This window comes from Antedon mediterranea, chromosome 1 (assembly GCF_964355755.1).
Source record: "Antedon mediterranea chromosome 1, ecAntMedi1.1, whole genome shotgun sequence".
Lineage (NCBI taxonomy): Eukaryota > Metazoa > Echinodermata > Crinoidea > Comatulida > Antedonidae > Antedon > Antedon mediterranea.
In genome coordinates, this window is record NC_092670.1 from 18,622,477 (window position 1) to 18,646,314 (window position 23,838).

The 23,838-nt window shown below is 34.0% G+C and overlaps 4 protein-coding genes across 6 annotated transcripts; 2 read left to right on the forward strand and 2 right to left on the reverse strand.

Annotated features, from left to right (window-relative positions):
- The first annotated feature begins 1,227 nt into the window (after positions 1-1,227).
- On the forward strand, positions 1,228-5,645 carry LOC140060150 (ubiquitin domain-containing protein UBFD1-like). 2 transcript variants are annotated; one of them, XM_072106247.1, is made up of 7 exons: positions 1,228-1,336; positions 1,866-2,211; positions 2,671-2,847; positions 3,328-3,428; positions 3,715-3,820; positions 4,246-4,328; positions 4,588-5,645. In XM_072106247.1, exons 2-7 carry the CDS (start codon positions 1,884-1,886, stop codon positions 4,699-4,701), a joined length of 909 nt encoding a protein of 302 aa, XP_071962348.1. In that variant the 5' UTR covers positions 1,228-1,336; positions 1,866-1,883; the 3' UTR covers positions 4,702-5,645. The 2 variants fall into 2 exon arrangements, with proteins under 2 accessions (XP_071962348.1, XP_071962356.1); XM_072106255.1 differs by having other exon boundaries at positions 3,331-3,428.
- LOC140060166 (armadillo-like helical domain-containing protein 2) lies at positions 5,621-6,748 on the reverse strand. Its single transcript, XM_072106266.1, has 2 exons — positions 6,448-6,748; positions 5,621-6,320 (listed from the first exon to the last, which is right to left on the reverse strand). The coding sequence occupies exons 1-2, from the start codon at positions 6,653-6,655 to the stop codon at positions 5,908-5,910; spliced, it is 621 nt and encodes a 206-aa protein (XP_071962367.1). The 5' UTR covers positions 6,656-6,748; the 3' UTR covers positions 5,621-5,907.
- A 9,285-nt stretch (positions 6,749-16,033) lies between these two features.
- LOC140047485 (uncharacterized) lies at positions 16,034-19,090 on the reverse strand. The gene is made up of 2 exons (XM_072092529.1): positions 18,730-19,090; positions 16,034-16,845 (listed from the first exon to the last, which is right to left on the reverse strand). Exons 1-2 carry the CDS (start codon positions 18,797-18,799, stop codon positions 16,478-16,480), a joined length of 438 nt encoding a protein of 145 aa, XP_071948630.1. The 5' UTR covers positions 18,800-19,090; the 3' UTR covers positions 16,034-16,477.
- Positions 19,091-19,829: 739 nt separating this feature from the next.
- LOC140060177 (membrane protein BRI3-like) lies at positions 19,830-22,692 on the forward strand. 2 transcript variants are annotated; one of them, XM_072106277.1, is made up of 3 exons: positions 19,830-19,961; positions 20,482-20,671; positions 21,501-22,692. In XM_072106277.1, exons 2-3 carry the CDS (start codon positions 20,545-20,547, stop codon positions 21,770-21,772), a joined length of 399 nt encoding a protein of 132 aa, XP_071962378.1. In that variant the 5' UTR covers positions 19,830-19,961; positions 20,482-20,544; the 3' UTR covers positions 21,773-22,692. The 2 variants fall into 2 exon arrangements, with proteins under 2 accessions (XP_071962378.1, XP_071962385.1); XM_072106284.1 differs by having other exon boundaries at positions 20,500-20,671.
- The last annotated feature ends 1,146 nt before the right edge of the window (positions 22,693-23,838 follow it).

The window sequence follows — 23,838 nt, forward strand, 5'->3', positions numbered from 1 at the left end:
TCAGGACCGTCGGTAAGAAATTCATGCCCCAAACCATTACCACATTTTCCACAGGATACCTACACAAAACAAAATCTCTTGGTCAAAATTTTGTGAAGCGATAGGAAGGTGTCACAACATTGATCGGTTTGCAGAGAATCGAAAATTGGAAAATATAATTGCAGGAGCAATGACTTATCTCTGAAATAGCGCTATACAAAGAATTTATTCATAAAAAAAGTTTATATATACTTCCTTGTTGACTTACTTTTAAGGCATTCTTGCTTTCTTCTCTTTTGGAGACACTGTCAGCGTGAATGGTATCTGTAAATGCAGGCCAAGGTGACGAGTGTTTGTATTTCTTCTTGCTGTCAAATAGTTCATAGCCACATTTTGAGCATGTGTACATACCTTGGAAAAAAAACATTAAAATAATACCTTTTTTGCGTTTACTATATTACGGACACAACAAAACGCAAGAGATTTCAAACACTACTTGGATCTGGTTTGTTAAAAAACAATTTGACTACTACTACTAGGCCTAGGTCTACTTCTACTGACAGGGAAAAATTTCATTTTAAAATCAAATTGATTTTTGAGTTGAGAAACATAGTTTTGAATTGTATTTTTTGCTAGACAATTTTAGAAATGTGTACAGTACAGTGTAGCAATAAGGTTTTTTTGTATAGCTTTTTGCTATGCTACACTGGCGAAATTATTCCCTGATTGACTAAACTAGCTAAAAGCTAGGAACAACAACTAGGCCTACTTCCGCCTAAATATGGAGAGACAGGGCCTGTTGGTTCTACTCTCTCTGATCTAGCCCTAGCCTATCCAGGGAGAGAGGCCGAATGCCCTACTCTCTCTCTATAATTTAAGTCTAGCTAGCTAGGCCTAACCCTAAAAAACAGTAAATTTTGGGTCGAAATTACCATCTTTAAAATGGTCTTTGTACTTTTCCCCAGAAAACCACCCACAGTACGACATCTTGACCAATTACTCGATAGCAAAGAAAATGATGACAACGCGAAATTGTTTTTATTGTGGTTCCGGATTCAGATTAATTAGCTCAACGCCGATGATCATGATTGATTTGTTTTGTTTTTTTGAGAGCCAACTAGCGCCCTCTACAACAAATAAAGAAGAGTTAAATTTAGCTTTGGTTATGCCGCGCCGTCGTGTTGTGTGTGTGTCTCTCTCGCGCGGCGGCGATTATCGCGTTTTTTATTTTGTAAATAGAGGGCGATAGATAAAATCTCGAATTTTCCCCGTGGATCCCATGTCTACCTTTTCTCTCTCTCGCGACCAAATATTTTTTTGAAAAAGTGATTTTGAATGATGTTGCAATAATCGGATAGTAGGTTGTTTTTCATCTTAATTCATAGAAGATTAAACCAAACTAGGCCTATCTTTATGAAAATAAAAATATGACTTTATTTTATTAATATTAGTATGCTTTCTCTTCTAGTAGTAGGAGGAGGGCCTAGCCTAGGCTATAATAATACTTGGTATTGTAGGCTCAGTATTATAGGTCTGGCGGAGCCAGACCTACTTCTACTACTACCGTGTTAGGCCTAACACCTATTTATTAGGCCTAGCCCATCCGACAAACGATGACCATACACAGACTGGTGTGTGTTTTCGAATCGAAAAGTGCTACACGATCGTACATCATGAACAAATCAATCGTAGCATATTTGGAAGGAAGTGAATAAATAATTATAATATTAATAATGAACAGAAACAAAAAAAAAACACGAAAAAATACACAATGAAAAATATGTATACTATATTAGTATTTGTATAAATTATTAATTAAGCCTATGCTATAGAAAAGAAATATGTTTATGAATATGATTTTTTTTAAACAATTTTACTCTACTTAGAAAAACTACATAAAAACAATGGAAGCCCCAACAAATTCAGATGAGACATCTGCAACAGAAACAGAAATAACTCAATCAATGGAGACATGTGACAAAATTGAACCTGGAGTGAAAGAAAATCATTCTTCGGTCAATACTACCAGTAACGAATCCTTAAAAATTGAAGATAATTCATCAGAAAAAAAAGAAACTGATTTACAAAATGAAAAAATAAATGAGGATGGTGACAACGTCTCATCAGAAACTGTTACTTTTAAACTTGTTTACATGAAGAAAAATTATGACATTACCTTTGAACTAGATGCTAAAATATCGCAGCTGAAACAGAAAATTCAAAGTTTAACAGGTAACAAAGATTAATCCAGGAAACAGATCAGATCTCTTTTAATATTATTTTTAGGGAGTTTTTGGTCGAACAATTAAACCTTAATTTTAACGGATTAACATTCTATTAATTTGCATAACAGCATAGTTGCGAACAGTTGTGTTAACATACTTCAATTTTTATTCAATGAAGGCTTAGAAAAAACACTTGCCAGTGTTTAAAACCATAGGACTAGAGGAGGTGTAGATCTTTTTTTGCATTGAACTGAGTTTACAAGTTAGAAAATATTGTTAAAATTAAGGTTTACAAAAAGTCTCTATTATTAGAAAAATAATCCTTTCATTTTAAAGATCACTCTGTAATTTTTGTAAAATATAGATTTTTGTCTTGTGGTAAAAGACATCAATTCAATACAATTATATTTGGTGATCTCTCTAAACCTTACTTGATATTTATTTAACGAAATTATATTTTTGTTAGATGTGCCGCCAGCTATGCAAAAATTAATGTACAAAGGGTTGGTGAAAGACGAACAGACATTACGAGAGTCAAAGGTCACGAAGGGTGCTAAGATGATGATGATTGGTTCTACACTTAAGGATGTGTTGACGGTAACAACCACTCCAACAGCATCTGGTGTACCTATTCAAGAAACAGGTATGTAATAAAGTTTATGTGACAAAAGAATGTGATGTGCCCATATATGGACATGATGATGTCAAATTACTACCATATTTGGGCACATCACACTTTTTTGTTAAACTAGTAGAATTTATTCTTTATATTATGTACACCCTTCATTCAGTATCAATATCATTTTAAAGTAAATTATAAAAAAGAGCATTTTTAAGATGTATAACAGGCAAATTTAAAGTTGGTTGTTATGGCATATGGTAGGTTGTTCATGTTCCTTAAATTCAGTAATAATATTAATGAAGATTTCTTTCGCCGCCAAAGGTGCTCAAGCATTGTACTTTTTTAATGGTACTTTTTAAATTTACATAAAACTATTTCAAAATTATGATTTTCGTAATAAGTTCTATGCATGTCATCTGAAATTAATACTTTAATTTACTCTATTTGCATATTATATATCTATACACATCCATTGAATTCAAAGTATTGTTTGTGTTACAGCAGGCACCACGAAAGAGCCATTAAGTCGGCAAAAGCTTCATAAAAAGGTTCTAGATAAAGGAAAACCAGAGGATATCATGCCAGGAATCAAAAATAAAAAGGTATCAGGAGTCAAATTCATCAAATGTGCTTATAAAAAAAACCCAACAAATTATTTTAAAACTTTATTTTAAACTTAAACTAACATATAGAAATTATTTAAAGATATTTAAATGAAGTCAGATAATAAAAAAATGCTTGATAAATGAAACCTCCTGTTTTTCACTTAAGTACCTTTTGACTATCTTTCACTTAAGCAAAAAGATTGATAACTGCCAGTCCTGGTAATCTTCTATCTCATTCCAGATTATTGTTAGTACAAAGTTACAATCTTTACTTTCTTTGCAGGAACCATTACCAAATTTCCCAATATCAGGAATGTTCAACAAATCTGGTGGAAAAGTACGGCTAACTTTTAAACTTGAACTAGACCAGTTATGGTTAGGAACAAAAGGTATTATTTGTTTTTTATTTTGATGTTTACAGTTACAATTCCATGTTTGAACTCTTTTTTATTTATCATCGTTAAAATATAAAGAAATCAGAAACTAAGGTCGATAAAGAGGTAAAAATGAAACACATAAATATTTGAAATGAGCTTGTAATGTACCCTAAAATTAAGTATCATATTATTATTTAAAATCATAACTACAGAACATAGACTAACTTTAACCATGAACTATAGAGTAGTTCCATGCTTTAACCATTAAGTGGCATTTTCATTTTAAAGATCAGCAAAAGAGATCAGAAGTGATGGTAAATAAGCCTAACAAGCTAATGACGGTTTTTCCCCTTTCATTGAAAAACTAAACCCTCTGTAAAAATCTTGTATATTGTCTTGTATGTATTACTTTTCTTGTATAAATATGTCAATTTCAGAGAGAACTGAAAAGTTAAAGATGGAATCGATTAAAAAGGTTGTAAGTGAACCAATTGAAGGCCACGAAGAATATCATATTTTGGTGAGTTCTCTGAAATCTTTATTTTGCATTTATAATTTATTAATAAAATAATTAATTGCAGGATTTTTTGAAAAAGTTTGATAGTGTAGACAGGGCTTTATAGCCAGTCGGTTATAACAAACATATAGTATTACTGTATACATGAATGCATTGTGTGGTGTGGTTTACACAAACAGCGACATTTCAATCAAGAAAGAGATCAAATAAACCAGCAAATTGCCTAGCTAACCAAAACAAATATATATAAACTTATTTTTAGGCCCTCCAGCTTGGCCCAACTGAAGCCTCGAGATATTGGATATATTGGGTGCCAGCACAATATGTGGATTCTATCAAAGATGCAGTTCTTGGTAAATGGCAGTCTTTCTTCTGACAAAAACTTATCTTCATAAAAAAGCTGCTTATATCCAGCGCGCTAATTCATCAAAAGGTCAACAAATGGAAAAGTAACACAACTGACATAATTTGTACTAATTTTGTACAATGTAAATAACATCTAATGTATTATAAATCAATTGCTTGAAGGTTAAAGTTCATGGAGGTCACAGTGCATATCTTATGCTGTGTGGTTCTTCAGAATAAGCGGTTTTTTTCATTGCACGATCGTGACGCATTTCATAAAAAGCAAAATTAAGAAGATTAGGAAAAAGATTGCATGGATGCCCATGAAACAATCTCTCCACTTTATCTTTCATAGCTTATTTCCCTCATTGCCCAAAGTAAGATGTTATTAAAGATATTATTTTTTCAACCATTGTGTTTCATAATTTATATAAAAAAAGATGAATGATAGATTATATGAATAATTAAAAATGCTTAATCAAAATGATCAAAATTTCAGGATTTGTTGGAAGAAAGATAAAAAGACACAACATTTTGGCGCTTATAGCGTGTCATACCTGAGTTAAGACAAATATTAAACAAATGAATATTACATAATTTAAGATTTTTCAAAATAATGCTCCGGATATAGAGTTTTACAGTTGCTATCATTTTACTGTAAAAGTTGTAACCCCACCTACTGTAAAGTTAATTTAATTGTTTTATTTAAAAAAAAGAAGAAACTTCAAATACTTACCAAAGCCCAATGAATCCTAGCTAAAGCCTTTTGTTAACTGTTAGATTTCACAAAGCCCTATGAATCCTAGCTAAAGCCTTTTGTTAACTGTTAGATTTCACAAAGCCCTATGAATCCTAGCTGAAGCCTTTTGTTAACTGTTAGATTTCAGAATTCGTACGTACAAGAAAGTAGAAAGTATTCTATGGTCTTGTAATCTCTGTGATTTGTTCATAATAAAGTTATTCATAAGAAAGATTTGTTTTTGTTTCTGAAATTGAGATTATTTGCACAGCAGATTTTTGTTTATATACCTTTTGTATATTTAATGTTAAAGACCGGGAAGAATTATATTATTCGATACCTTGTTTGATTATTTGTTGATCCCCTTTGCACCACTTATCCCATGTTCACACCATTATCTTTTTTTTGTGGGAACCTCTGGGCTACACAAATTTCTATTGTATTAAATGTTGTAATTATTTCTAATTATTTAGTCAAACTTCGACTTGGTAACAAGTTTTAAGATTGCTTATCAGTTTCATCTTTGTAACCAAGCAATGTCAGGAGAATCGTGGCGTAGTTACATTCCCAACCATTCCAAGAAAGGCCCACCGTTTTCCTCAGTAGATTTGGGAGATCTGGAACACCAGATAGCGCCCTAAGAATCGCTAAATTATTCACACTACTCGTCACTAAGGTATAAATGCACCATCTGGTCATCCGTGGGTCGGTTGTCGATCCTAGGTTATCTGTGATGGAACTAATCCCCCCGTTTCTCACGAAGCTGTCGATATTGTCCCTATGACCCTTGCAGATCTCACTGACACTTCGCACAGCTTGTATGCGTAGAGCTCGTGGATTCTCAATGTTGTTCAGTATTTCGAGAACGAGATGAATGTATTTTCCGGCACTCTTCGATGCTTCGGGTCCTCCTATAGAATTGAAATATAACATTAATGCCCATCTAGGCCCTAGTATTTGTTGTCACAATATTTAAATGAATATTTGAACCCCTTGGTTGGTTAGTTTCCTTTGAGAATATTTTGTTGGCTGACCTACCTGTGTATGCTAAGTGTCCAATTTTTTTCAACGCTTCAATTTTTGTGTCAACGTCAACTCTATCTGAAAGAATCTGAGCGTTCATTAATATACCACGTTTGTACAAGTTGGTTTCATTGTCCCACGCGTTGCCTTGCTCGGCGTGCGAAGCTAAATGCTGCCATGTTTTCTCCACACTTTGAACAACTTTTTTCATGGAATTAAACATTTTGAATGAAGTGTATTAGATAGACAATAGGAAAAAGGTGTTTTTAAGGTTTAAACATACAGCAGTAATGGTCCAAAAGACTCCGCGTGGAATAAGCTCCTTTTAAATTGCGCGCGAAAATTCTTAAGACGTTAATTTAAATTAAAGCGCGTGTGAATAAATTAATACGCGCTCTTTACAACGACTGCCAAAGATAATATAGCGCTGCTGCTATACCATCTACCTCCTTTAACAACTATAATCTAATTGTGATTATAAAACGGTCTCTATTTAAAGTAGTGTATACTATAAAATTTGAATATATGTTTAATTGCCTTTTCCATTCCCGGCCGGGCAACAATTGTCATCACAAGAACCTGTAACTAATCAGTTAAAATGATCAAATAAATTGCTTTTAAATTCTCTCTATAATATTCCACTAATCTACAATTTTTTTTTTAAATCTGCGTTGTTTCTGATATTAATGTAGCCTATACATTTTTACATTTTATTCATTCATTAAATCCTGCTCTTTGCCTGTCCGTCATAGAGGGCCTTATCCGCGTTACGTTTAAATGCAAGTACATTACTATAATATTCACACACCATGTACCGAGGTCTTATATAGATTCAAGACGAAAGATATTAAGCCTTCAGAATAATTACTTTCTATCTCTGTACCAAAGAGGGATATCTATACGTCACATCCGGTTGATTAGGATTTGAAATAAATGTCATGTTAGCTACTGCAGTGCTTGTCTAGTTCGTGCCGTTTTCCAATCCATCAATTTGTCTTATTGTAAACCATTGATCTATGTTTCTCTTATCACTGTCACGAAACGTATCCATACAATTTAATGATGATGCGATACTGTTGTAGATTTGTGTACATCTATTTCTGTTGTTGTAGTGACTTGCTTGCTTATATCGTTGAAGCATTTTACTTATATTATTAAGTCTTATGTAGATTTGTTTCGGTATATCTAACACAATTATGTTAATGTGTTGGAGAGTTGTACTAACAACGTTTTTAAAACTATAGGCATATATAACGATCTCATGTTTCTTGTTTTGGCTGCTGATAGTACTGAGTTATGCACATTTATTAGTCTTCTTTCGAACAAATCGTGTCACTATACCATTATGTTAATGCTTTTATGTAGCGACCCTGGATTGTTGTATAACATTTTCAGTACTGAGTCAAATGGTTATGAAGCAGTGTTTAACTTAACTGGAGTTTTTGAATCTAGAAACTGGCCTCATGCTGGATGATGGTGTAATAGAATTTCATTTTAGAAATAACGTCCATAACAGAAACAAAATTAAATGAAACAGAACCCCTATTAACGGGACACCCTCCCTTGAAAAGAAATGTACCCTAAATAGCCTTAAATATATCGCTCGTCATTCGTTTAACTTAAAAATGTCCATTATTAGGGGTGTCCCAAAGGATGGAAAGAGGGGAGGGGTGTTTGGTGTGCACCGGTACGTCTCCTGCGTATTACTTATGCCGTTCCTGATATTCCTGACATTTCAATTAGATTTTTGTAGAAAGTATAATTGTGTATATACAGCATTATATAGACCTACCGTATATTATAAAAATACTGATTTTTGTTGCTGTATACAATTGTGCTGGTGATTAGAAATAATGGAATATACACTGTACATACATTACGATGACAAAGACCGGAATTAGAGTGCAGCAAAAAAAAAAGAAATCAATGACATTATGTTACAATAATACCGTAGCTTATGCCAGGCATATTTCAATTCAATTAATTTATTTACCAATGGCAAAATGGACTGTACAGGCCTACGCCAGTTATCTATAATTGAGAGTAGGCGATTGCTAAGAGCAATTCCTGTAATGTTGTGTATCTGCATTGGATTTGTGAAAGGTTAGCGACCAGCAGTCTAAAATCCCAAACCCACGATTGCAGGTTCAGCGTACTGATGATGATTTTATTTTGAACGACAATAAATAAAAAAACAAAGTCCGTTAAAATTGACGTATAAAAAAACAAATTTAATTTTGTTCGCAGATATTCAAAGTCTTAGGCTAGCTATTTACACACGTCGTACGACACACAGCAAGAACGTCTTAATCTCTGTTTACACCATCAAACAATTTTGACAAAAACAGTTGTGATGTGCTTAAATATGGTAGTGATATGACATCATCCTGTCCATATTGTTTTGTCACAGTTTGATAGTGTAGACAGAGCTTTTAAGTCGACTGCTTCTTATTAGTTCGCTCAGAACCATTGTTTATCCCGTATATTTGATTATTGGTTTAAATTTGCATAATAACCACAATAAACACAGCAAGGATGAAGTATTACCCCGGATACATTATTTTTTTCCTATTAGGTTAAGGCAGAAGTCATGAATAATTCACGACCCTCATTATTTTCTATGATAAAGCTTGGTTCCCACTAGGACGCAACGCAAGGACGCAATGTAAGCTTGTTAAAGCGTGGTTCCCACTAGCGACGCAACGCAAGGACGTAACGCAACGCAAGTGAATTGACCAATCACAAGCGATGGCTTATTCGCTTTTGATTGCTAACTGTCTATAACTTCGCTTGTCATTGGTTAAAACGCTTGCGTTGCGTTTACGTCCTTGCGTTACGTTCTAGTGGGAACCAAGCTTTACCAATGAGAAACGACAGCTCGAATAATCCATCGCTGGTCAACTCACTTACGTTGCGTTACATCCTTGTGTTGCGTCTTTGATGAGAACCAAAACAAATATATAGCGTAGGTCATGAATTATTCATGATTTCTGCCTTAACATCAAAGGAGAAAAATAACCCACCCCGCATGGGTGCGGCCTATTAGTATTACATTTAATATTTTCAGTACAGCAAGCATTGATCACCTACACCATTTTTATACTGACTTTAGGCCTAATAGCAGTAGACACAATAACTGTAACAAATATTCATTATCGATTTATGTGTTTTTGTGACTGATACGAGGTGTAAATGTTGTATTTTCAAGTGTTAAAATCAATAAAAATAATATTCTTTACGTGAAAGAAGTATACAGTAGAGATTATAATGTTTAGAATGTACCGTTATTACTATTATTATGTTCATATCTTAAGATATCATGTTGCATAATGATTATCAGTTGGGTGATATACATTATATAGTGACCGTTTTGAGTTTTCGAAGTTGCTCAGTAAAATAATGTCGTTCGTATTCGTTTATTGTTGTTCCATCCAATGGCGTAACGCAGATGCCTGACGCCCCTGGTTTAGGGAACCTTTGTGGTCCTCCAATGCTAGCTGGAGGCCTCGGGCGTTTTTAGCTTTTTCGACATATTTGAATGCCCTTTTCCTCTTGGCACTGCTCAGGGGCCCCCATGAGCTCCGTGGCCCGTGGGTTGATCCAGTGAACGCTCATCATAGCCGTTACGCCACTGGTTCAAACAACAATAAATAATGCATTTGTTTAATTCAGAACGTCACTGTTTCAATGTGAATGTCTTGTTTCTCCATTTCCTTCTTCCTGCCCGTATTAGTTATTCCTGACATTTTTGTTATAAAGTCGTCGCATTGGTATAGCACAATTCGTACATGATGATAGCACATCAAGGAGCATTTCCAATGTTTACACAAAGCCTAAATACAATTGTTTAAATTAATAATGTAGCAGGTTGTAACACGTGCGCCAGAATGGTGCATGATTTGAGTCTTTACTTATAAATAGCTCCACACGAGGCACACCTCTGTTTCGACATCATGAGGCAACATATCAACCCCATAGGAAAAAAGAAAACCGCACAACAAATTCCAAGAACAGAATATGACACTTTTAAGTCAGTTCTACAAGTTGGACAGACGCTGTCCAGGGCTACCCACTCGTTCTGTTGCTCTTGCATTTTGATTGTATGTTGATCCGAACCTGGCGGACCATGCGTGTAAGCTACTACAGTAGTTTTTGTTGCCATATTCGTCGATTGATTTGCTTGAAGAAGGCCAGATGATGAATATTTAGGAATCTGCTGGAATTGGCCGGTGTGGTACTGACCACCGGTGTGTGGTGGTGGTGGGTACACAGGCTGGTTTGCCAAGTATTGACCAGTGTTTGGTTGGTAAATCGGTGGTTGGCAAATCGGTTGATTCGTCTGGGGCGGGTAATAGCCCGTCTGATGTGATTGCTGCCACAGCGGAGGATATGACGGATCTGTAAATCAGAAAAGAAAAAGAAGTTAAAATTTAAATTCATTATAAACTAGATACTGTATTTACTATTTGATTAAGAATACCTCTTGGTCAACAACAGCAATGTGCGATGAGTTCACAGAATATAGAACACTGTACGGTGATTAACGTCACTTTGGTAAATGCATGCTACCTCAATATTTCAGCGTTGTGTATTTACAGTTTTTTTTTAAAGCTAAGTATTCGGTACCGAGTAAAGAATGGAATTCTGGGCGATTCCATTAGTGGCACTGCGCATTAGTGTCCTTTCGTACCTTTATAAAAAGTACGATGTAAAACTCTACACTATCAAACTAAAAAAGGTCATATACAATATGGCTGCTGTCGCGTGCTTAAATTTGAGTTAGTGTTTACCGACCGACCGACCGACCAACCGACCGACATAGTGAGAGCTGTAGAGTCGCGTTTGCACGCGACTAAAAACACAAAAAAATGTGCAGTGATGTGCTCAAATATGGTAGTGATGCCCAAATATGGTAGTGATATGACATCATCATGTCCATATATGGGCAAATATATTTTATCATCAAACTAGTTTGATCATGGACCTATTAGTCCATGGTTTGATAGTGTAGACAGAGTTTTAAGCACATACCAGATATTGCTTGATTAACTTATTGCAAAAGATCGCGTTATAAATTGATATATACTGTTGCATTTTAGTGCACTACCCCTGAGCATCGAATGATGACGTAGCACTGATACCTAATGAGCTGTTCATCGAAGCTGTCAAGCAATAGAAACAAATGGCGATTGCTATATATTAATTTTCACATTTATTTCAAAACCGTTTCACATATAACCTTTTACGTTCATTTGAGACTATTATAATTTTGCACACTTTTAATCAAATTTGTTTTCACTTTTAATCGTTACTCGCATAATTGATATGTTTTCAAATTACAATTCCCGATCATTTTATCTCGCATATGTTTGCTGTCCTACGTACGCACGTACGTGCCTTCAAGCTTGGTTCCCACTAGTGACGCAACGCAAGGACGTAACGCAACGCAAGTGAATTGACCAATCACAAGCGATGGCTTATTCGCTTGTGATTGCTATAACTGTCTATAACTTCGCTTGTCATTGGTTAAAACGCTTGCGTTGCGTTTACGTCCTTGCGTTACATTCTAGTGGGAACCAAGCTTTAAGCTCTGTCTACACTATCAAATTTTATGTGACTAAAAAATGTGATGTGCCCATATATGGACACGAGGATGTCATATCACTACCATAATTGGGTATAACGCTTGGGCACATTGATTTTATGCTCGTTTTATTTATTTATTCTATGTTATTATACTTTGTTTCTGTGTTTATCGTATGAATACACACAAAATACCGGTCCTTGCGCACTATCTACCAAAATATGTTTGCCTGATCATCAATAATACGTATTCGATCGTAGATGGCTGTTATTATTGTAACTCTCCGTGGAACGATAAACAACGACTCTTCTGGCCAGAGCAAACTTCAAATAAATTATTATAATATACAATATTCTACAACTAGTTCGTTATGAACTATTCTCGCTGTAATTCAGGAGATCACATTGTTGTTGTTTTACCGTTGCTGAAACGTTAAAACGAAATATAATGTAGCGGCTATCTATGGGAAAATAAGTGCTTATTACCTTCCTCCGTGGCTACTATGACTAAACCGACTATGTTATACCAGGGAGTTGTAAATTAGTAATTACAACTCCCTGGTTAGGAACCTTCAATGATGGTTATACGGTTTGCGATTTATAGTTTATCTATAGTTTTACTGATATAACTCTATCGAACGACCTGATCACTCTTTATAAACAATCATCAACTGCACTACCCCTAGGATCAATAGCATAACAGATATAGAAATGATTCGGAGAATAGCAGAAAACAAACAGGAGGAGAGCAATACGATATTATAAACAAAGCAGCCGAGGCGGGAAAGTCAGACTATCTGGCGAACCGACAATAAAGTATAAGTAAAGTTGTTTAACTGAGAATGGTTTCTTGCTAGGTTAGTAATTGGTCACTCGGTTGGTTAGTAAATGGTTAGTTAATTGTTTTGCTTCCCAGACAGTTGATTGGTTGCAAGAATCAGTTACCCAATCCGTCGGCTGGCTGTGGTTAACTGATTTGTAAAGTAAAGTTTAGATTGACTGATATATGTTGGAAGTTTGCTTTGAAATCGTTCTTTGTAAAGCGATATAAATGATCAAAACGAAAAACATACAAATAACCAATTACCGTTAAATATAAGTATCGTATCATGAATAGCCTAATTACCATAACAATTATTTTATGTAATTTTTAGCAATTATTATTGATAATCCAATCATAGTCATGAATTGTAATCTTCTCAGAAAATGCAAATTTGACTTATTGAGATTATACAGCTATCTGCTGATAGCCTGGAGAATTCTGCTTAATATCCTTGACGACTTCAGATTTGCGATCGCAGAGTATGACAATGTGTTAATAACATGTCAAATGAGAGACAGACAAACAGACCATCAGGCTAAATATGTTTGAATAACAATATTCAATTAAACTATATTCTCATTTACGAATGATTTTTTTTTATTAAAACAAAAATTAATAATAATGATAATAACTACTTTTAGTATTTGGATTTTTCTACAAAATAATCTTTATTGAATAAAATTCAATTAAAACTCATTTTCGATGTTTGTCCGAACAGTGATTTAAAAAAAAATCAATTATCTGTCATTGATAATAACTAACTAAAATTTGGATTTTTCTACAAAATAATCTTTGTTATAAGAACGACAAACCGAAGACAAACACCGAAACAGCGGCGTAAAAAATATATTATTATTACAATTTCAGTTTACAGTAGTACATATATATGTAATTATAAATAGTTATACATGTCAAGTTTAATTAGAAGTGTCTACTTAAGAGACTGTTAAATGGTGTGCATTAACCGTCACTTAACGCATCCACACAATTCTTACATTTTGTATCGTAAAGTACAAATGGAAATATGAAAATGCATTTCATCTCTGTGCGTAGTAAAATATGAATAAATTCATGTATCAGATTTATTGCGATATGTATGATATTAAAAAATGATTTAACTAAAAGGTTTAAACGCCTCCTGCTCCACGTCGTCGTCAATAGTGACGACGGTGATAACAATTAAATATCTTATAAGAAACTGGAAAATTAAAGCCCCTGGTAGCTAGCTCGCGTATACAACTTTTTTTTTAAATTAGCCAATTTAGATACTGTATCGGTCATGAATATTGATGCGTACATTTTATCATCCTAAATATTAATAAATTTATGTATACTAGTTAGACCTATTTATTGCAACATTTATAATGTTAATGTTTTACTAAATGTTTTAAGCGCCTAGGCCTATGCCTACTATACTACTACCGTACTTACGTCTATGCACATAGATTGGAGAGGCAAAAGATATTAGCTCAAACTTCTGTTTTTTTTTAATGAACCAATTTAGGTATCGGTGAAGAATAGTTGAAACAACTTGCATGCATTTTATATATAAAATAATTTACTAAATGTTTTAAGCGCCCAGGCCTACTACATATCGTACTTATTCTACATGTGATCAGTAAATGGATGCACAGTAGATTGGAAAGGAAAAAGATATTAGCTCAAACTGATTTTTTTAATGAGGCAATTTAGTTATCGGTGAAGAATATTGTGAACAACTTTTATACATTTTGTATATACATTGTATATACTATAAAATATAAAAACTATATATTTTGGTGATGATTGTTGAATATTATACGGAGTGTTGATATTTTTGGTATTTTAACTATTATATTTATCAATATTTGAGTTGCATTTCAACACTAATAACTCACCCACGTTACAAAGAAATAATGACCATCTTTTTATTTTTAGCATTCCCCAAGGAAATTGTAAATTTATTTCTTACCTGAGTTCGCCAAACCGGCTTCAAGTAATGGATAAGACGCCTGTTGTGCCGCCGACTGATTTGTCATTTTTATAATGATAGCCGTTTCAGTTACCGTACGATGAGAGAAAACACAATAAATCCTTTTAATTCGCCAGACCACGATATAATTTCTACTTCTTTTTGATTTGTTTGTATTAATATTACAGTGATATTTTCTATCTGGTAGAACGAATTGCTATTGATATTCAATAATCATTTGCGATATACGTAATGCGTGGTTGTAATTAACAGTTTAGTGTCCAATCTCGCGAAAGTGATGTGCGCCCTCTCTTTGAGGTTTTATCAGGTTACCGTACTTCAACCTTGTTGTATTACAGATAATAAAATAGTCTAACTATTTAATCCATGATTACAGTGGACACTTTCCTGTGAAATAAAATGTTTAAATACACGGGAAAAACAATTCAGTGAACGCCGCTATGTATTAGCATTAGCGATAGATAATTAGGGTTGGAGCTCCACCCACTATAGGACGCAATGCAATCAGGGACGTAAAAAGTGATTTGACCAATCACAAGCAATGGGTTATTGGAACTTTCGCTTGCCAATGGTCACCTCGCTTGCGTTACGTCCTTGTGTTGCGTAATTTTCACTACAAAAAATACATTTAGGGGCGGGGGTTGGAAGGGTTACGTTGAGCGAACACCCAACATAATAAATTATAAATAGGGGTTTGGGAAAAACATCTCTCTCCTCTGGCCTAATTCTACCGCGTCCGATATCGTAAAGACAGTGGGTCACAATGAAACTAAGAGTACCGTCCAGAAACAGAATCGTACCCAATCATTAATATATCGATGAACTCGTGTTTTATTTCGCTGGATATAGGCCTAAGCTGACGTGAACAGACTAACGTCTGACACTCCGATTCAGCACTGGAGACGTCACACACACACACACACACACACGTTAGAGAGTAGATTCTTTTTTTTTTTTTGCGAGACTCATTTTTTCAGACACTTGAGAGTGCAGAGGTGGACAACTAAGCATCGAGAGACTGTACTCACGTGACTTTTGGATGGCTTATACACTCACCATTGCGTGACATGGCATTCATTGAGGGTGAATATTGTTGCTTTTTGCAAGGCCGGTTTTAAATAAGACTGACAATAAATTATGGCACTGCTGGACATCGACAATCTGGTTCAGAGACGTACATAAACTTTATTCCAACATACAGTAGTTACATTTACAAACAATTTAAACTAAATATTAAAATTCATAAATTGATTGAGCATCAAATTATATTAGATGAGCATTTATGATTTGCCTTGATTCTGTAATGATGCAGACATTTTGTAAAAAACTTTACTTATACACACAAACATCAAATTTGTAGTAAAATCTTTAGTAAAATCTAATCATTATACTTGAATAAGTAGTGAACGGGTCAGACAGGGTAGGAACAAAGTCCTCCATACACAGTTCACTAATGCCTCAGTAAGCCTATTTGAACTGCTACTTTCTTCTGATAATTATTTGTAAATTTTTACATAAAAAACACTCGTCCTTTTCAATTATTAATTGCTTTTTTAGATGCTAAACAAATTGGTGTTTGGTTTATTTTTAAGCTGCTTTGTTTTCTTTATTTATACGTGATGACAAAATTTCGATTTTCTTCTGATGATTTGGCTTGTGATGGTGCTTTATTGGTATATAGCGCCACAAGATGGACAATGCCTGTTCCTCATCATTAAACAACACAGCAAACCGAGCGGGAAAAAGAAAATAGCACAACATATGCCAAGTGGGGTAAACGACTCCTGTAGAATACCGATGTGACACCGTGGACAAGTCGTACCAACGACTACCACTTGACTTGTGGTAGCGCCTTGTTGTACAGTGACGGTTTGGTGTACTGCTCCTGAGGGACCGGATGAGTAAACAGTCGTTCTGGTGTTTGGTGGTGGATAGGCTGCCATCGGCTGGTTTGCTTGTGGAGGGTATGGAGAATATCCAGCCGGTTGCGCTGGGTATCCTGTCGGCTGTGGTGGATACACTGGATCACCAGTAGCTATAAAATACAAATTCAGTTCAATTTATTTCCACAATACATAATAACATACAGGATACTAAATACAATAAAGTAATCATGGGGTGGGGGGTCATATAAGTCAGAAAGACTTTAAGTTTGACCCATCCCAACATATAACAATAAATACAAATACGAAAAAGAAAAAAAATACATAAACTAATAATTATTAATATTAAATAAAAGAAAAACAAAGCTACAATTTGATTCATCATAAATACTATGGTACGATATGAGGGGAGCCAGCCCGTAGACTCGCATTTCTTTCTATGAAACAGTCTTTAGAAAATGTGTCTTTCATGATCATGTTTCTTTGATCCTCCTCCTAGGAGGACGCAGCGTAAGTGCAGCGCAAGTAATGCTTGGTTTCCACTAGCGACGCAATCCACGCAACGTAAGAAAAATTTCCAATCCTTCCAATCGGTTGCCTCCGCGCGCCTGTGTGAAATCAAAGCTACGATGTTTGCAGCACAATTGTATCAAAGATTGTATAGCGCCGCTACGCGGCGCTATACAATCTTTGATTGTATCGTCGGTTCCCACTTATACAACACTTTGCTTCAATACGTCGTTGCGTTGCGTTCTAGTGGGAACAACCAAGCTTTAGTCCCTTTTATACGCCGCAGGAAAAAATGATTATTCCATGCCTATTTTTCAATTTTAACGCTCATCCCAATGACGTAATTAATTTGAATTGTATACACCCCTACCTGATCGTCAGGCCTATATTAATAATATTCATATTGAACAAAGGTTAATTCATATTGTTAAATTAATCATGTAACGATGTTTGTATTTTGGATGATGTATATTGATTTCCCTTCGGTTATTACTTCCCCTTTGGCCTATTAAAATGCATGATCTCTATGTCGACATTAACATGAGACCTAATGTTCATATAATACACCATGGACAAAATTGATATAGTACTTGTTTTGTCCATGCATAGACTGGTATTTATTCGATAAAGCCTGGACCCGTACTCATTTTTGTTTGGAACGAATTACAAACTTTCATAAAATAAAATAATTATTAGACTTTTATGTGGTTTCGGTCAATTAAAAATGGAATTGTTGCTTAATATGTCGATAATAACTGTAATGAACTTTTAATCTAAAAAAAAAGACACGCCAAGCAAATTTTTGAAAATAAATTCAACAGTGGACTTGAACAGAACCCATCGAAAAACCGTTTCAACTGCCGTTTCAATCCATCCCACCTGAAGTAAATTTATGTATGATTACTATCCTACTGTATCAGAATAGCGTTTTATTCAGCACTGCTCAGGCTGGTATATTATAAACATTATTTTTATCGACTTATTATTGTATTGATTTCGACAAAGGGCTTGATTCTAATAGGCATAATGGTTATTTAATTGCTCCTTATTGCATTTTGTTATTTTAAAACTATTGTTGTTTTATTACCATTATTGAATAAATGTTATTGAACTTGAAAATAAACAGTACCGCTGCTTACAGCAAAACACGTATGATTTTTTGAACTCCGGGAATGTTTTGTTTTAACATGCTTGAATGTGATCTAATACATCACGGTACATAAAAGAATTTGGCTAAGAAGACATAAAATAGTCAAAATCCAACTACCCACTCTTTTCTTTTCTTTTTTCCCACTGGGAATTTTCGATATCATCATCTTGTTTAATGTCTTAATAAATTTAGACACCAATTGGCACTTTTTATGCGATAATTTGCACCACCATCATGTCCAATATATTATAAGCGATTTTAAAAGCAAATCTGCCACGGGCCTCAAACCCAGTCTCTGCCTGATAAGTAATTAATCGTCCGCGCCATCTTCTCTGAAATGATGGCAATCAAGAAAGAAATTTAATTGTCTTCTTACCGGATTTTGTCCATCCTGCTTCGGGTGGTGAGTATGGTGGCGGCTGCGTGTTTCCTGCAGGGTCTGCCATAACGACTGTTCAAAATATTAGCCAAAAAATGATATAAAATGACTAGGATAAAATAAGTTGGTTGATCGTCACAAGAAATTTTAGATCCAATTTTTGTATTCAATATACAGTAACTAATAATGTTGCTACGTTATAATGTAAACTCGTGATTGGACCTTGTACCGGGTGTGCTTTCGCTGTCGAGAACAATTAAGACCGTGTCATCCATTCAGAATTTAATAAATAACTTATTAACTTTCATCAGCCTTTTAACTGTGATCGTCCGATGACATTTAGACTACAATAGCCAACTTGTTTGATTACCGTCGAATGTTTATGTAATAGGCGGTATAGTAGGTATAGTACGTATATAGGTAAATTGCCTATTATAAATCATTCAATTCGCCCTATGAGTGGTGATGTAAACCGCACAGGCAATGTAGGCCTTACGCTTTGAGTGGTGGTGGATACTACCGGATAACATTTCATTGCTGATGATAGGCTGATTATTGTTAAAATTAATCACAATCATCATGATTCAGTGGGGTAGAGGTGTTAAGTAAATTGTTTGTTAGGAAATGTTTTCGAGAGTCATATCCTGTTCGCCAGTCGCTACCCCCTTTCCCCCTCCAAACCGTCCCTATCCATTTTCTCCTCCCATTTGAGCTCAACTTCGGTCAACAATGATCTTTATTATAAGTAATTACTAAATAACCATTTTTTTCTTTTCTTATCTGAATATTTTAAAGAAATCGAGTACTTGTTTGTTTGCTATCCATTAAGGTAGTAAATACTGGTTGTGTACGTTTAATAATTTTATTTTTATTAACTGTTTATAGTTCACCCAGGGAGTTGTAAAATGATTATTATTATTATTTTACAAGTCATGGTTCACCCATATATAAGTGTAAGTAAATAAATAAAAAAAATAAAGTGTGTTAAAGTTCATTGGATGACCGAACAGTTTTAAATACCGCCCTCTTTAATTTCAGAATAGTTCCTGTTCCTTGTCATGTGACCATATCGAAATAGAATGTTTTTCACATGATTGTTTATGACGAAAAATAAAATTCTCTACTGAACTGTTGTTTTCAGCATATTGTTGTGATATACTGACATTTGCTATATAATTAATATATATCGGACACGTAATAGTGCTTTTATGTTGTACCAAACAAATAAGGTAAACATTGTCGTTAGTTTTTTTGTACTTATTTAGGTATTTCTCCCTCTTTCTTAGTTAGGCCTCCAGGCTCTAGCCTCCTACCTATGCTGCTAGGCGTAGGACTTGGCCGGTTTGGTTGTTTGGTGCTCGGAGATTAGCAGGTAGGCCCAACCTTCTTTAATAGGCCTACTAGACTAGGTAACAGTGCTAGGAGGTGGTAGGGGCTAGGTCTAGTAGCAGTATTACTTGGTATTTAGACTAAAAAGCTACTGTTTTTTATGTGGTGTAGGCCTATATGTTAGATTTTAGTTTTACTACTTGGCTAGAAGAGAACAGATGTATAATGGAGCTAAAATAAGACAGCTCAGTGCAGTGCTGTCACATTTTCTGTGGAAAGTCTATATACTTATTTTTAGGAATCTTATATGTATATTAACGATACAAAACTGTACAAACAGAACAGAGAATTATAGCAATTAATGCTATATAATATTAAATAAATGTATCATAATTTCTATTGTTAATGTTAATATTAAAGGTAATCACTACATTCCAGAGAACCGAAAAACAACAACTCTACTAAGCTACAATATCATAAAACATGTCAGCACCTCAACAACCTCCACCTGAAGAGAAACCCCCAGCATATAATGGCCAAGGGATGATGCCACCAAAAATGGCCAATGGTGCACCACAAGGCTATGGCATGCCACCACCTGGATATACAAGTAAGGACTGTCATTATTATGGCTATATTGTATGTTCTAACAGTACATTGAATTTGTATTCTGTGTAATGTATTAAATTATGCTTATCACTAATTATGTAACCTGGAAATTTATCTTTATCATTTCAATTTACGTTTTAGTCCAGTAAAATTACATCTTATTATAAATTTCTTCATTTAATTATCTCTTTATATATTGTTCTGATCTTATTTTTGAGATGAAGATAATGATCTATACAAAATTTACTGTAAAGTGCTGAAATCCAAATTTATAAGAACATTTTTTTATATGGCCGCCACTTTATACTTGAGTATTTATTATTATTAAACATCAAAAGCTTTGGAAATATTTATCAACTATGAATCATAATGACTTGAGGCATGGAGTGAGAGAATCAATGAATTGCTAACATAGAGCAGTCTACCAGCATACTATATCTAATTATGATATAATAAAATGACTGTACTGTATTACACATAATCAATAAAGTAATCAATGTTGAGAAATAAGGGGATTTTCAAACATTGTAAAATAGTCAGCAATAAATATTATGCTGTTACTGAATATGAATAAAACTTATACTCCAAATAAAAGATTAAATCAACCTTTCGATTTTTATTGGATCATCATCAGTGTATCATATTTATTTTAATACCTACCTACCTTATAGTGTTGGTATGGTTGGTATTTGTATTTATAATGCATTTTAATTTAAATATATGTAGTATAATTTAATGCAGTGACCATTTCTTTATTATACAGTTCTAATTTATATAATAATTAAAGCATGTAATTGGTTATAAAATAACTTTTTATTTTTATTTTCTAGGCTACCAATCAGGGGCACCACCAGGTTATCAGCCAGCGCCACCACAACCAGGATACCCCCCTCAACAGGCATACGGCCAACCAGTCACAGTCACGCACACCACAAATGTGGTTGTTGTAGGTGGGTGCCCTGCCTGTCGAGTTGGTGTTCTCGAAGATGATTTTACCGTCCTTGGTGTGCTCTGTGCCATTTTATTTTTTCCGCTCGGAATTCTGTGCTGTTTAGCAATGAGGCAGAGGCGATGCCCAAATTGCGGAGCTGTATTTGGTTAATATTTATTATTAAGAATCATGTTTGGGGTCAGGAGATGGAGCAATTGAATCATTTGAATTACCTGGCTGGCTCAGAGGGGAAAAAACTTTAGACAAACATGTTTTGAGTCTTGGCTTTCACTCTTTAAGAGAAATTTATGATTCGAAAACTGACCATTAGGCCTAAAAAAATGTTATTGTTATATTGTCCAATATTTAAATAATTAAATGAGAGAAATATTGGATTTGTGAGTTACATTTCCACAATTTTATCATGTATTATTTCGCTGTCTTTCCCCTCTGAGCTGGGATGGAATATTTTTTTAATTTAAAACATTTCTACTACTACGCAATGCAAGCATTTTAACCTCTTAAGTTATTTCCTTCGTAAACATGGAATAACCAAGATTGTTTATTTAAATGATTTTTCAGGTTTTGTTTTGAAAAAGAATTTGTAATTTTAGTGATATATTTATAAACATATACAAAGGTAATCTTGGGACTTTCTGTATATAATTAACATAATTATTATTTGCTTGATATTGTTATTTCCCATATTTGTTCATTATTTCCCATATTTGTTCATTATTTCCCATATTTGTTCATTATTTACACAAGAATATATAGATATTATTTTAATATCTTTGAAGGTTATTGTCTATTGAATATACAATATAGTTTAAAATATTTATTTTTAATATTGCAATCCTTTATTACCGTATAATTTGCCGTTTTTCTGCTTATTAGAGTTTCTACTTTTTTGTGCTTATATTTCACTTTGAGTAAGCCAATTTTAAAAATAATGTTATCCAAATAAAATAATTGTTGGCTGCTCAAATAAATTGTAGGGATTCGTTATTGAACCATGCAACTATAAATTAGGTAGGTCCATAAAGGAACAATGGTGGTTTTGTTTATTGTCCAAATTCCTGGATTTGAACCAACAATACTGTGGAATTGATATCGTATTACAATGCAATATTACATCTAGTTTATGGTTTTTATATTCTCCGTGAACCACTGCATATTCTGTCATGGCTATACTAGACGAATTTCTTCTCAACAACATTCCATGCACGTAACACATTTACGTTATTTAATTAGGCACAAATATAACGTATGAAATCGAATTTATATTTCAGCCCAGTATAGTTATATTTGAATATAGTATGTTTAAAAAAATTTTTTTTATTATTCATGGAATAGATAAAATTAAACAATAATTGCTTTATACTTGTTTGTTGATAAATTACATATAGCGATAATGCTATAATAACATGTTAGGTACTATTAAAGTAGCTATATTGGTGTTATCACCGTTTTCAGTAAACTATAATAGAATAATAAATCATTTATACAGTAATTGGTTTTGTTTTCTTCTGTGTCTACTTTAAATAATATTCGCGCCGCGCGAATGTATGAGTTCAGATTGGTTGCGCACTTATGTTGCATGCTACAGGGCGATAACGATCGACGAAATATATTACATAAAACAAGTTTTCATTCTATTACTATAGGATAACCATTTATACTGTCGTTGAGAAAAATAAGATTTTTTTAAATCAATTGACGATTAAAAACAAAATCGTTGTATCGCCACGATGTTATTGCCCTTACTAATCATGACGTCATTTGAACGTGTGAAATGGTCATCATGGTTCCTAGTTCTATAGCATGGAGTTGGTTCTAGGAGGGAGTTGTAATTTACAAATCCCTGGTTCTAGGATGAAAACTTAGTATCTATCGTGGATCGTTATTTCTTTTGTTTTATGTTTGAAAAATGCAAATCTGTTCAATCGTATAAAAAATGAATGATGAACAAGTTTGTTTAAAAACTAAATGGTGACTGGATGGGTATTTATTTTGTGTGAATAGGCCTATGTGGACGTTTTAGCTAGTAAGTTTTTGCACTGGCGGGATTTTAGCCCTGTTACCGTATATTTTTCGAGAATATACACATTGTCTTTGGATTTAATTTTGGTAAAAGATGAGTCTCGGCGTCATTAGGTCTATAAAATGTAAATTCTTTAGAGTTGTATAATGAGATGTTGATGTAGGCCTGGTTTAATCATGAAGGTATAAACAAT